Source organism: Misgurnus anguillicaudatus, chromosome 25 (assembly GCF_027580225.2).
Source record: "Misgurnus anguillicaudatus chromosome 25, ASM2758022v2, whole genome shotgun sequence".
NCBI lineage: Eukaryota > Metazoa > Chordata > Actinopteri > Cypriniformes > Cobitidae > Misgurnus > Misgurnus anguillicaudatus.
In genome coordinates this window covers 13495463-13511053 of record NC_073361.2, presented here as the reverse complement: position 1 = coordinate 13511053, position 15591 = coordinate 13495463, and the positions used below count along the sequence as shown (strand labels likewise).

At 37.3% G+C, this 15591-nt stretch overlaps 1 protein-coding gene and 1 long non-coding RNA gene across 2 annotated transcripts in view; one reads left to right on the top strand and one right to left on the bottom strand.

Annotated features, from left to right (window-relative positions):
- Positions 1 to 1387: 1387 nt before the first annotated feature.
- On the bottom strand, positions 1388 to 4499 carry LOC129433770 (uncharacterized). Its single transcript, XR_012368145.1, has 5 exons — positions 4415 to 4499; positions 3716 to 3764; positions 3495 to 3629; positions 3293 to 3389; positions 1388 to 1987 (listed from the first exon to the last, which is right to left on the bottom strand). It is a non-coding gene; the product is annotated as an uncharacterized lncRNA (long non-coding RNA).
- Positions 4500 to 6084: 1585 nt separating this feature from the next.
- The window catches only part of tgfbr1b (transforming growth factor, beta receptor 1 b), a 73719-nt gene continuing 64212 nt past the window's right edge, over positions 6085 to 15591 (top strand). The window contains exon 1 of the mRNA XM_055181614.2: positions 6085 to 6245. Within this exon, the coding sequence (XP_055037589.1) occupies positions 6170 to 6245 (76 nt within the window). The 5' untranslated portion in view covers positions 6085 to 6169. The remainder of the gene's footprint in view (positions 6246 to 15591) is intronic.

Here is a 15591-nt window from a genome sequence, read left to right as displayed (position 1 = left end):
TTATTTTTAAGATCATAGTTAACATTTTAAGTGTGTCCAAACTTTTGGCCTGTACTGTATATACGTTCGGGACTATGAGTGTTTTTGCAAAGCAGACAGACATTCATGTGACTACAATTATGATAAACTTGCTAGTCAGGCAGACTAGACTGCTAGACTGTCCTCATTCAAATGTATCTATTGAGCCACATCCTTAAAGTACAGACAAGTTCCCTAAACTGGAACTTTCAGTACCTGTCAAATTCAAACAGAACTGTTTTATTTTTAGTAAAAGCTTCTCCTGAGCATCCACTGCCAAGTCAGTACCACTGTGCTTAAACAACAAACCTCTTGAAGGAAATTCGATCCAGAAGGCTTAAACATTTTTACGAAGGTCTGAACATGCAGAACGTGGTCCACATCACAGTTCTGGTGATGATGACACAGCACCAAGGCCACTATCCAGATGGCAGTGAGGGGGATGTCATTTAAAACCCATCACACCAACCAAAAATAAGTATATCTTATAAAATATCAACAGAACACTATATGTTTGCTGTCACTAAGGTGATAATTCGCAAATGAGTTACATAAACATTTCTGTTACGACATCCAAAACACTTTTTTGGGCATTGGGGTAAACTGGAGTACGGAGAAGGGGGATGGGCATCTTAGTAAGCAAACCCTGCATCCTAGACCTCCAAGGCCAAGATAGAGATTAAACAATAAGCAATCATCAATCTCTGTCACTGGCCGTGGGTTTGGGGGATGGAGGGTTTGTGAGGTCAGATGCTTTGTCCTTATGGATAAATGTATGCAGAGAATGGCGAGAAGCATCACTGTAAAATGTAATAAGTTGAGTTTACTTAAAAAAGTGAGGAAACTGATTGCCTCATAATTTTAAGTAAGTTAGTGTGTTGCTTTTAAGTTGGCAAAACTTTATATTATTTGTAGCCTAAACTTATTCAACAAGTAAGGTAGAGTATTGATTTTAAGTTGTCAAAACTTAACAGTACAAGTAGACTAAACTTATTAATCAAGTAAAGTTAAGTACTCTTTACTTAAAATCATTAGTTGAGATAACTTCTTTTTATTGTTCACTTTACTTGTAAATATAAGGAAACTGATTGCCTTACATTTCTAAGTAAGCTGAACTAACAAAAATGAGTAAAGCCAAAAAGCAACAAAATGAGGTTAAAACATTTATTTTAAACATGTTAACAGTGTACAAAGTAAAACATTTACACACACACACACACACACACACACAAACACACACACACACACACACACACACACACACACACACACACACACACACACGAAAGGGGTTTGTGTTCAGTCACCAATCAATCTGGATACCCAAAATGCAACAATAGACCTATAAGACAGTCTTGTTTCTGTTATTACAAACACAATGAACACACCTTGACAAACAAATTCAAAACTAGTTTTTTTTAGTGACTGCAATTTTGGTTTTGTATCCAGGTTGTCATGTGACTGATAAAAAATCACAAATTGCATCAACAGACCTACAGTAACAATCTTGTTTCTGCCATCAGAAACACGCAAAATACAGCTTAACTAAAACATCAAAGTTTTGCAGCAATTAAAGTTGAGTTTTCCTGGAACTTGTATCCAGGTTGACGAAAAATAAAAACCCCAAAATGCAACAGATCTACAGTAACACGAACTTGTTTCACACAAAACACACTACTTCACATTAGTATGTTTTGTAGTGATGGCAGTTTTGACTTTAGTGATTTGTGCCCCAGGGAAAGAAAAACCCTGTGAATCAACTCAAAATAAGCTGTGAAGAGGTACTCCATATTTAAAACAACGATCAGTCCAAAAACTAAACACATGGCATGTGATACTTTCTCAAGTCCATCCATGGCTGTGACACCCTACCAAATAATTGCTGTAAACCATGTGGAGAAATGTGTCTGTCCTCCGGCACCAGACTGAGAATTCCTATTGATAGTTGAGGTGGGTCACCATCACAGTCCTAATAAGATAGAAACGCAATATTAATATACATTCTCATAATACAAATGCAAAGTGGATGTGTCATTTAAAAATGTAAACTGTTCAAGGTGATGTTACTAGTTTTTGAAGTGACACATAAATTTGTAACAGTGCTTCGGTTGGAATTGTCAATAATAATTTGGACCTTTCAGCAGAAGCTTCTTTCCTGGTGGTGCAAAAACATCCTTGGAACATATTTAATTAATAATATCTTGTTAGAAAACTCTTCTATAGGTAAGGTTTATTGTATAGGCAGCAGGTTGTTTTTCCAGAAATAATCCCCAACAGTTTGATCAGGACTCTGTGTCAAGCAGAGGGTCTTGTATCAAACTGAAGGGGCTTATTTCATGATAACAACCTGCTGTCTGTGCATTATCCCACTTGTTATGTGGCTATTTTACTCATAAGGTAAGCAACATTAAATATTTATTTGAACTATTTTATAAGCTTATTTTTAACAAATACAGGAAAACCTGTTTATTTTCAGTTTTAAGACAAGACGTTCAAATGTCACAAACACACTATTTGGTTTAATCATTTGTAACTATAACATCATATGTTATTAAAAGACATTTGATTTAATTTTGTGTATTATTAAACTGTACCTGTCAAATTTATTTCCAGCATACGGGTTACAGCGTGTTTAAGCGGTTCTAATCTGTTTTGAATACATCTGAATGTAGTCGAAAGTGGACAGCTCAAAACGGTTTACACACTGTTAACATCTGTATTAAGCTTTGTTCACTCATAATGCGATAAACCAAAACCCATAGTGTCATGTTGATGTATTTCGCTACTGTCAGGTATACATCTCAGACTGATCTTTGAATATTTTATGTTTTGCTTTCTTTACGTATAATGAATTTGAATTGGTTATGTAATTGGCATAAAACCTTTACCTGGCAAATAAATTATGTTTTAATTTATTCACAGCATTTATCAGAAGTTATTGATTCTCTTAATTGACGGAATAACTCAATGGCGGGGAAAGAGTTCAAAACTACAATACAAATTTATCGCTAGAAATGCAACCAAAAGTGAAAATATTACTTTATTTACACTAAATGTGTGCTCAGTTGCTTTCTTGCCCACCATTTTATTTTATCGAACTCAACCAGGCTCAACCAATCCTGAGCATGCTCACGCATAGAATTGTGGGACAAAAGGATGTGCCTTGGTGCCTTTAATTATCTTCTATTTACACATTATTTCTTTAATAATGCTAATTAAATGCTAACACAAAAATTAGGACATCTCATATTGATTAAACGAGAAGAATACTAACCATGTTTGTTTTCAGGAAGTCTGTAGTGTCTTCCGCAAGAAGGAAAGCAAGACCACGGAGAACTACCGTCCACCGAGCACTTGACATCAGTGATGTTCTGACGAATAATACATAAAACATTGGGATCAACAGTGAGAACAGATTACTTAAAAGTTAGCAAATGGACTTAAACTATTTAAAACAAACAAACAAAAATACTTACTATTAGATACTCAAGAGAGCTTTTAAACTTTTCTCTCATTCAAAATCTTCAAAAACAATGTTTAGCAAGGGATGAGAACAATTCTTGCTTGAGGTTTTTGCTTGCGACTTGGTTGTACTCCACAGTAACGTTATACTATATGAAAGAAGGATAACAAAAGAAACAACATATCAAGATTTAAAAAGTTTTGACATGCCCTAAATAAAATGTGTGTTAATTACCTGACTTTCCATGAAGGGTATGCGCTCTCTTCAAAGAAACAAGCTCCTGCTAAATAATAATAATATACAATTAACATAGTATATTGATTGATAGATACTAAAAAGCAATTGTAAAAACAACATTTTTAGCATTCACTCTATAAACTTAAAACTTTTTATACAGCACATCTCTTAACATAACTTGGCATTTTAAGGTATGAAATTATTAATGTTTTTCTCCAGAGGTGGGTAGAAACATGGTTACTGCATTACATTGACTTGAGTAACAATTTTGAAAGCACCTACTTTAAATGTGCTATTTTACCTTTTATAAGCAGTTCTAAGCATTTTCATGTAGTTTATTATTATAAACCACACCAACACGAATTATAAACTCACTACTTAAGCAGTTTTTCCATTGCATACTTTTACTTTTACTCAAGCAGTTATTACTATAAGGCTTAACTTTAACTAACTTTGTATATAATTAAATTTTTACTCAATCTACCTCTGCATATTAGTTACTTATGTCTGTTGAACGAAAATGTTTATCTTTAAACATACATGATTAGCAGTTGTTAGATTGCTAATTGTGATCAAATAGCATGCATCAGTTTTATTATTACCGACAAAATATTACTGTTTACAAACTGTGATTGTAATATTGTGATAAAAATGTGGCAATTAAAAAATAAAAATGATATATAAGCACAAACTTACCTCCTCATGCTCTCATCTGACCATGTGCTGTTGTCGTCTTCTTCAGTTAACCACTCAGTTAAGCCACCACTTACTCCTTGGGAGCATTACTGCCACCTACTGTGCAGTCATCCTTTTTGTAAATACTTGAAATTTTAAGTTGAGCAAAATTAATCTTTTAAGTTTAATCAAGTTGACTTGAGTTTGCATAGAAAAAAGTTGGGATTACTTAGTTAAACTAAGTAAGGTTAACAAACTTAATTAAATAAGTTAAGTTTACTTAATCTTTTTAGTAAGCTCAGCTATTACATTTTACAGTGATCAACCCCAGCTTGATCTGCACAAAAACACCATCTCCAACAAGGTTTACTTGTTGTTTACTATCAGGTTAATATTTTATATATTCCTATCAACCCATTCTCACCAAAAAGCGTTCAAATGACACGCAGTGTGATTATCGTGCAATAGATATGCCAAATTCTGCTTTTGCATGCATATGATACGCCAGTCCTTCCCATTTACTTATATGGCGAATCGTTTTGTGTCATTTTATTTATTGTTTTCTCATTTGTTTTCTGTTTTTTTACCATTGTTGCTTGGGTTTAGGGTTAGAACAACTTTTTGTTATATAAAAATGACATCCTAACCCAAACCCCATCTCTAACCCCAATTCCAAGCGACCATGGCTTAAATATAGACAAAAACATGGAGAAACCTGTATATTAAATAACCTGCTTAAACAAATCTGAAATCTAACCCTAAACCCAAGCGAAAATGGTTTAAGAAACAGAAAACCAATAAGAAAACAATAAATAAAATGACACGAAACTATTCGCCATATAAGTTAATGGGAAGGACTGGCGTATCATATGCACCCAAAATCGGAATTTGGCGTATCTATTGCATGATAATCACACTGCGTGCCATTTGTACGCATCTCCTATGTATAAATTTTAGATGTGTATAATGCCCACTGTCCATCTGGGTATTGCATACATTTTGCTTGTTAAAGATCTATCATGGTGTTATGAGAATAATGTGATTTTTATCATTATTAACCTGGTACAATGATTATAAAGAGTGATAACATTATTCAGATATTATGATATTTACACAGCTGACTCCTATGTAAACATAGCAGAATTAGCATTATACATTCCTATTTACCATGATAGCATGTTAATAACCATGATATTACATAGTAATTGTTTTGTATTTATGTTTAGTTAGTTAGGGATCAACAGTAGGCTATACAAACAAGCATGTATAATTAAAAGAAACCTGCTTATTAAAAGAAATAATAAATATAAAAAACTTCACCTTATTTTGAAACTATAGCTGTAACTAAATTATATATCAACTTTAATATCACCAAGAAAACAAAAAATATTATTTTCGTGCATGCATAAAAAGCCAGGGCCAAAACAAATCAGACGAAAGGGGAACACGGAATGTGTTATTATGCAATAACGTGGAGTCCAGCTGAGGTCGAGAGAGAGAGAGAGAGAGAGAGAGAGAGAGAGAGAGAGAGGGAGAGAGAGAGAGAGAGAGAGAGAGAGAGAGAAAAATTTGGGTTTTACTCCGACTGGGCGGGGATCGGTGTTGGTCCGTCCTAGCCAATGATTAGACGTGTTTGTCCTCTCCCTCTCTCTCTCTCTCTCTCTCTCTCTCTCCCGCTCGCGCTCTCTCTCTCTCTCTCTCTCTCACGGCAGCGCACCCAGTCTGCCTGTAGAACTTCAGTCTAGCAGAAGTGTGTGAGCTCGCGTGAGCTGGAGGATGATGATGGATGCAATACCGTGTCGTCTCGTGTTTTTAGCCCTCTTTTTTGGAGCCAGGATCCAGCACACAGAAGGTACGGGCGATGTGGTCACGTCTGCATGTTGCATGCATTATTTTTCATAACTCCGTTCGTGTGTTTTTGTGCAGTGAATACTGTTATTGTGGGGCCGCTCGGAGGGTTTGCTCTTTGTTTGCAAACAACTGCAGCTCCAAAGAGCCTCTTTCTGCAAAGATGGCGCAGGTCAGAGCGAGACAGAAAGATGTAGAGAGGAAAGAAAAAGAAAGAAAAACAACAACAACAAACTAATGTCTGTTAAATGCTTGTTGTTTTATTAATTCGTGTCTGAGAAAAAAATGCGGAAATGCGGAGGGTACGATTAAAATTCCGTCTTATCACACCTGATTGACGATAACTGACCCAGGACCAGACTAAAAAAATAGTAATCAAACGCAAAGCCAACGAATGTTTAACGTTAGATAATTTATGTTGAAGTTGTATCTCAAAAATATCTTGTTAAAGTTTGACAATAGTGTGATCGTGTTTATTATGTTGAAGTCTCTCTCAGGACAGACTGTTACACTCCTTTCATCACTGTCAACTATAACGTCTACACACTTTCTTTACTAATACAACTTATTTTATTTAGTATACATTTTAAGTGGTTTGTTATATAGTATTAATCCAGTCTTTACGAAACACGCGTAAAACTTTTTAAATATGCCCGAACAGTCTCGTAACTCTTTCTTTTGCTAAATAACAGACTGTTTTGCTCTTTAAACTCAAATAAAAGCATTAATACGTCCGGCATGCCGTTATTTACATGCTAAGTTAGCTGGATAGGGCTAACTATCCAGATAACTGTTTAAATCTGCGCTTTAACTGTTTGTAGACTTTCATCAATTATATTTTAGTGTAAATTTGACATAATGTAACACTTTAATGCGTTTTACATCAAACGTATATTTAATATAACGTAACATAAAGTTATGTGTTACGTCAACTCAGACGTTTGTATACGGTAGATTAGCCGTTAGCTGTTTGGCTAACTTTACTCGTCTAACTGTTCAATCTTCGTAAAACGTAAATAACGTTTAAATGGTGAAAGCTAGTTAACTGTGTTCCGGTTTGTGTTTGTAAATAGCATTTAACAAAGCGCTTTATGCATTGTTACAGGTCATACCTGTTACTTTAATGCTACTGCTTGTAACGGGCACTCGCGTGACATCGATAAACGTGAACAATAATCTTATTTATAGTCATGTAAACAGGTAAGTGACAGGGGTGTCAATTGTTTTTGTATATAGACAATATTGTGAGCTGTAGGCTGTGCCTCAAAAGCCGTTTTCCTACCTTGACCGCAATTTTGGGCACCAACCATGTGACGGGTACCAGCAGCCGTTGTCATACCACAGACCACATGAAACAAATTCTGTAATATAGCCTACTTTAGTATTTAAAAAAAAAACTGTTGTAAATTAAAGTGTACTGTGGTATATTATATTAATTATTACACCTTTTGTTTTCCTAAAGTTTGTTTATATGCAGTATTATCTATAGTTAATTGATAAAGTGTAGTAAATATGTACTATACTAGAAAGGTTCAATTCAAATTTTACTACAGTTACTAAAGCATACTACAGTATTTTTCATGTAGATAAAAAACCCACAATATATTTTTACCTCTGTACTGCCATAGTATTTTTATGTAATGTTAGGTATTATTGAACATGGCCCAAATGCTGTCTATTTAGTTAGCATGCTATGGTTGAAAACGCTCTGCCTACACAGTTTTCCCCCAGTGCTTGTTTTGTTGGGTCTTAATCACTTTTGTCACATGCAATTTTATGATGGAAATGACTACAGGCTTGACAGCATGCCACATTGGGTTGAATAATCCGTCTTCTGTTTTGTCTGATGGGCAGAGAGATGTGCAGTTGTTGTCTTATGCATTTCAGGAATTTGTGTCACCTTAAATAAATCAGAGACGGTTGCATCATTTGCACTATATTTGAATTACGGATGTCCTTGAAATCTGAATGTACTAAGGACAGCACGGATGCTTAAAGGGACCTGAAACACTGTTGCTTATAATTTTGAAAGCAGTAAATCTTCTGTCCTCTCTGGCATTTAGTTCTTTAAGGAACGAAATGACGACGTGAAATAGCAGTAAGTTAATGGATGTCTTGTGACTTAGCAGTGCCCAATTATTCATGACACCTCGTGACCTTTTGCCATGACAGTTGCTTTAAACAGTGCGCTGATGAAATACTAAAACATGGATTGCAAGTGTCTTTGTAGAATGGCTGCCATGCTGACAATAGTCCCTTTCACACATACAGTCTTTACTGGTAATTTACTGGTAAATTGCAGTTAACAGATCATGTGTGAACAGAACCTTTCCGGTAAATCAGTGCTCCCAATTTACCAGTAAGACAGGTTGTAAGATTACCAGTAATTTACCGGTAAACACTGTGTGTGAACGAAAATTATAGGATTACCGGCATTTAGAACGGACGACGTCAGACCGTGCTGACAGCTTCGGGCCAATCATAGCGTTTTAATACAGATGACGCATTTACCCCCGCACTGTTTACTGACGTTTCCACACACATGCTGCTTGAAAGTTGAGCACACCTGCAGTTTACGTCCACATTTCTTCACCAAAGTTGTTAAAAACAGCTGACCGCCGAATTGCCGACGTCCTTAGCACGCCCTCTGTGAAGCCTAAAGTGCAAACAGTACTGTTGTTAAAAAACGCATTTTCGGTTTGGCGTCGTCTCATTCAATGTTGTTTGGTCATGAGCAACTTCGCGACTGTTTACCACAGACGTGAAAACAACAAATTACGGACCGTGGATATGAACGACGTGGATTGTTTACAAATACAACATTGAGCTCGCCGCGTGCTACAGGTACTTCCGCTTTCTCAACGAATTTACCGGTATTTTGATACTGATGTGTGAATGATGTGTTACTGGTAAAATAACGGAACGCCACTGCGTGTGTGAACAGCACATTTTTGTATTTACTGGTAAATTCATTCTGGTAAATTCATGGTAATTTACCAGAATTACTGTGTGAAAGAGGCTAATGACAATCCCAGAGTTTGTTACAAATGCCCAGGTATGTATTTCCCCAGCTTGGCATATGGGCATTAAATTACAAATTGACCTTTGTGCATTTGTCTAATGTATTGTGGGCTAATGCACGTTACATGCTACTTAATAACAGCAATCTCACTAACATATGCATTGTTGTGCGGACGTTTAAAGAAGAGCACCGTAGTGCCTCGCAATTGATGCACTGTTTACAGCTAAGCTGCCAGATGCATGACTAATGCACGAGTGAGGCCTTGTCGATTTGGATGTATATACAGGCATATCCCGAGACACTCTAGGGAGCGTGATTTAAACCGGAGTTCAGGCCGAAGCCCCTACATTGTCCCTCAGAGGCTTCTCTTTAGAGTGAGCATTTGATACATGGTCAATACAGTAATGTTGCCTTTGGGATGAGGAATCTGAAGTATTCGTGTGACCCTCAAACTTCCTGTTGTCCTGGCGTAAAGAACCAAACCTAATTTGAGAAGTTGCATTAGTGCCAGCCGCGAATGAATTCTGAGGTTGCGATGCATTCAGACAGCCTCGGAGGCTTTGGTATTGAAGCGTTGAGACTAGACTATTCCTTTTTATGTAAGAGTTCTTTAAGTGACAGTCTAGTTTTGTTTCAAATAGCAATCTTTTCATTTGCCTGTCTCTTGCAGAGTTGAATATAGTAGTTTTCACACTTTCCAGTTAATAGCGTGGCCACATTTGCAACTTCTTTTAGATGAATAGCATGATTCAAATTGATGCCACTGCAAACACAAGGCTCTCTGGCGGTTCCATAAACCATTGAGCCGGCGTCGCCCCTACAAAAAACTTTAAGAGTTGCTTTCATACAATCCATTTGTCATCTGTGTTTGCTGAAACAATTTTGGTTAAGTGCCCTCTTCGGATGCACAAACGTAAGCCGTCCCCTATACAGGATATAACATTCATAGAATCATTTACCTTAAAATCATGACTTTTCAAAATCTTGCTTCTTTTGGGACGAAACAGAGCTCTTTTTGAGGTTTTCTCTGTGGACCAGAGCAGTCTCATTTTTCTGTATTCGATCCTGCTTGGTGCTCGTTGGAGGATCTCATATCACTTCAGAGCATTTTATACGGCTGTTTAGACTTTGGGGTTTGTGGTTTGGAGCAATATGAGACTGTGACATGATTAATAGGCTGTGGCAAAAGATAAACTTGTGTGTTTTTGCAGCTTGCACTATCAACATTTTATACATGGAATGGAAAAAGGCATACGCAACAGTTTAAAGAGTATAGTTCACCTAAAATAAGTCCGTTATCGTTTATTCAACCTTATCTTGTACAAAAACTTGTATTTATGTTTTCTTCAATCAATGGAATTGTCATCTCTTTTCAATAGAATTAAAATGAGCAAAGTAATATTACGCAAAAGTCATGCAGACTACTTAATCCAATCTCACGGGAAAACATACGCCAATTTTGTATAAATTTGTACTGTACAATGCGAGTCATACCAAAACATTTGATTATCACAAAAAGAGGGTTCACCCCTATACTCAAATGTACAAATAACTAAGGTTGTACAAACCCATACGAATTAGCCACGCGCGCCACCCGGTCGAAATGAGAAAGCCGTGGTCCGGACCGTCACTGTCTGGAGGATAACTAGCCAGTTGATAAAACATCTCGGAGAATAGCTCAGACGTGCTTCACACCGCGAGCGTGCACGCGCATCACACGGCCGAAATGAGATAAGATGTGGTCCGTCATGTCTGGAGGATAGCCAGTTGATAAAACGTGTGATGGTGAGAACTGTAAGTGGACTTATGTTTTGGGGTTATTTAAGCCGGTTATTGTATTAGTCTATAGTTCTTGCAAAAAAGTAAGTTAGCTGGTGATTTTGTTGTTTGAGCAACCTGCAACCTGGTTGCACGTGCCTGTTGATTAGATATAATTGTTGAGCGCTCTTGCTCACTTGTGCATTATTTACATGCTACAGTAGTTACACTCCTTTAAGATAATGTAATTAATAGTGGGAAATAATCAGTTTTTACCATTTTTGCGCTATCTATCATCGTTAGCCAGACGTTCTACAACATCTGCTTTAGTTTGTGTTTAATAACCCTTTAGTTTCACTTCATCACGGAGCTATTGCCGTTAGAGGCATCTGCTAAAAACATGTAATTCATTAATAATATAGTATGTGGTAATTTTTTGTCATAGTTTCTTCAAAATTAAGTTTTTTTTGAGTGTTTAAAAAAAAATATTTTATTTTATTAAAGCAACACTAAGTAGTTTCCATGTAAAAATGACTTACAGCTCCCCCATGTGGTTGAAAAGCGCAACAGTGCCTGGTATCAGACACTCTTCTGCAGGCAGGGGGAGGGGCGGGGCTGTGTGCTCTACCCTCCACTGCCACTTTCAGAGTGTGCTTGAAGTAGCTAGGAGGTTGCTCAGGTTGCAGCAACAGTACAATTTGTCCAGTTAAAAGTTGTTCTATCACTGAAATAATTTTAGAGACATTATTTAAAGGTAAAGAAAACTACATAGTGTTGCTTTAAAATATTTAAATTTTCATCATGACGCATACGTTGTGATTGTCCTGAATACCTCTGACATCAGCACGAAATGTGATGCTCCTTACCATGTTTGAAAGATTCGGTTGCAATGCTTACAGGAGTTAACGTGGCTGTGAGTCTGAAGCGGGAGGAATTATGATAATGTCGGACTTGTCCACATCACCAATCCCAGGAAGTAAACTGTTGCCTACAATCCGTGTGTTTGTACGTTAGAGACGATAACTCGCGTCATCGTTTACTTTGGGATTTGTACCTTTTGCGTATCATTAACAAGTAATCATTTACAGTTAAGGGCTCGTTATAGTTGTGCATAGGTCCCACGTCATAGCCGCGGCGTTGTAGGTTCCGCGTCGGTTTTTCATTTATACTTTTGCGTCGTCGTCTGGGTCGATGTGAAAACACACGCGCAGACCGCTGGTAGGCAGTATCCACGCGTGTAACCACAGTAGCAGCGCGACTGTCAAAGAAGAGGAAGCTTGGCAAGTTAACCCACAAACGAAGAAGAAAAAGCTACTTCTTGTGTATGATTTGAGAAGACCAGCAATGATTGAAGTAAATAAACAGCGACTTTTGTTGCAGTTCGAGTTAAAACACTCCTCAAACTTGTTTTCACCGTCGCAAACGGAAATACCTATGACGCAGTTTTTTTTACCTGACGGGAGGGGTGCTGGTGGACCAATCACAGCGCTTGCGGTTCGGAAAGAGCTGACGCGCTGTTAAAAATTTTGTGAGTTGCACGTCAGACTACGCAGAGCGGATAACCTACAGCGTAGCTACAGTGTAGAGCTTACGCACGACTATAATAAGGGCTTTACACTCCAAAGGAAATGTAAAAACGTGAATCAGACAACACAGACATGGCTCTTTAATATAGTTATATGAATGGTCATTGTCACAGTTCTCCAACATAACGAATGACAAAAGGCAGGATTACAAAACTTACATGACTTTATTCATGTAGGACAGCATACACGATGACAGACAGGGTAACAAACAGACGAGATCAGACACTGGACAGGCACATAGAGGCACTCTATAAAGGGTAAATGATAATGACAAACAGCTGTAACTAATAATGATTGATCAAGTAAACACAGATGTGACTAATTAAAGGTAACAAACACAAAGCGTAATAATGAACAATGATATTAGGTGTGTTCGAGATCATCCGGCACTGTACCGACCGATCGGCGAGGTTTGCCGCTTGCAGTCAAGAGAGGAACTGAAGACGGAGCCGTCAAGCCGGACACCTGCTGCTTGCCGTAGTGACATGTGCGCCGTGTTTCCTTGTTTTTAATCGCAAATTAAGTGAATTAGATGCTGAATTTGATAAAAACAAAGATTTTAATAAAAAGTTGCAACCAGAAACATTTTATATTGAATATTTTAATTGCTGCTTATACTGTATACCCGAAAATAACGGGAAACAACAAGCCTATATTATTAAAATATAGGACAAAAATACTAACCGGAATGCACTGCTTCAAGTCAGCCGCCGATCGGTCTGCGCAGTGCCGCATGAATACGAACACACCTAAAAACGAACTTAATAAAACCAAAACCCTGACAGTCATGAGATGCTTGTTAGTTGTTTTTGGAATTAATATTTCTGCATTTACCGGATGCTTTTATCCAAAGCGACATATAGTGGATTCAAGCTGGGGCTGCACAAATTATGACAAATATCATAATTGTCGATTTTTCACCTTTATATTGTAATCACGATCATTATTGTGGATTAATAGACTTTACATTGAAGTTTTAAAATGTTTTACAATTTTCTGTGAAGCAGCTGCATGGTAAATTCTAAACATCCCAAAGTAAATAATATAATTTAAATAACAAATAATTATGGGAGTTACGTTGTTAGTAAAAATGCAAAATAAATGGATAAAGGACGCATCAATTTTAAAATCTCTGATTCACCACTGTATTTGATGCCCAAACATACAGCCGAAATGCATAGAAATGAGCTCAGATAGACAGCTGTAATTTGCAGATTTTGTTTCACCCGTAATTGTAATCTTGATGAAAGGTGAAAATTAGCCCTTGGCTAAATCCGGTACAATACATGAAATGAAAATTTTATGTTAAAAATTGTGCATGGTCCCATTATAAATAAATAAATGAATGAATGATTAGTTTTTCGATTAATTGTGCAGCCCAAATTCAAGCTATAAATTTTGTGTCTGTGATCTTAGGATCAGAACCATGAGCTGAGTTTAGCAACAAGTGTTAGTGGCTTTCATTGTATGGTACATTTCGAATTGTATTCAACATAAAAAATACCCAGACAGGTGTAAAAGATCATAAACTGTCCCTTTTAACACACCAGCCAGAAGACATTGGCATGCGGCACCCTTTTATGCCAACGAGGTGCTGGAATCTGAGTCGTGCCCTTTATTTGAGTCATTTGTTTTACTGGCTGATTTGAAAGGGAGCTTTGCCGGTTTTACAGCTTTCCCCTTCCTCTTGGAGCTAGTTACCTCAAATGGATACTGTCCTTATCCAATCGGCAAAGAGAGAGGGCAGTTTTATGATCTCTGCGTGGCTCAAAGGCCGCCTAGAGCGCCGGGTATTTATAAAGAAGTCCGTCATGTGCTCTGCACACCAGCAATTAGCAGAGCCTCGGGCATCGAGAGAGCTGAAAAGTTTGGATTTAAGTGTAGAAGAGAGCGTACCTTTTCTCTCCGAAGGCTTATTAGCGCGACAGGTTGAAGAACGCGGCGGACGTGAAAAGTCAGTTTTGAAGTGCCGTGTTTTGGTGTGTCCTAGAAAATCTGTCTCGGGCTAACACTTGCTTGGAAACAATACGCCCACAGAGTACGGTTACTCCATGACAGCACGCAGGGAAGATGTCCCCTGAAACTTGTGAAACTGCATACTAGCTCTGTTAACATCTTTCGTGCGAGGGCTCAGCAGGATGGCACAAACCAGAGAACTTTAATGACATCCAGACATTCCAGTATTATAGCCAGTCGCTAGGAACTAGGTCACTGTCAAAGCGAAACTGTCTTTCTGGTCCGAGTTTTTCATGTCATCTTGTAGCTGTCTACCTTGCTTGGCAGGACTATTTTGTTTTACCAGCTACAAAATGTCTTGTTGTCATGTTGTGTACCACCTTCAGGCACTATCAAGACAACATACTAAATAACTGTCAGTTGCTTATGAATAAACAGAAGCATCTGTGTCCTAGCGGCTTTCCAAAAAGTCTTTATAGAGGGGGCTTGTTAAACCATGACTTAGTTTGGGAAGTATGCTCATTGAAATATTTGGACTGTCTGTGCAGAAATGTGCTATTACATGGAGTTTAACCATATATGTTTATTTTAGGTTGGCGTGTCAGGGTTTGGACAAATTTTTACCTCTGCCTATGTATACATGAATGAATATGTATAAATATACACATATTATTCCAAAACGTGTATATTCATATGTTTGTGTGTGTACAGAAGATGTATCAACCCATTCTCACTTCCAAGGTGTCAAAAACCGATGCGTGGTTAAACGCCTTCAGCGTCACTATGAAGACGCCAGCATTACCCTTACGTAGAGCTGCACGATTCTGTATAAAATGAGAATCACGATTCTTTTGCTTAAAATTAAAATCACAATTCTCGGGAACATTGTTAATTTTAAAGATGTACAACATTAGTTTAACATTAGTTTTTACAGGTGCAAAGAATTATGCTTCTGAAAGTTTCAGATAAGTGTACATAATCTTTAAATTCAGTTAAAGGCGGAGTCCACAATGTTTGAAAAACGCGTT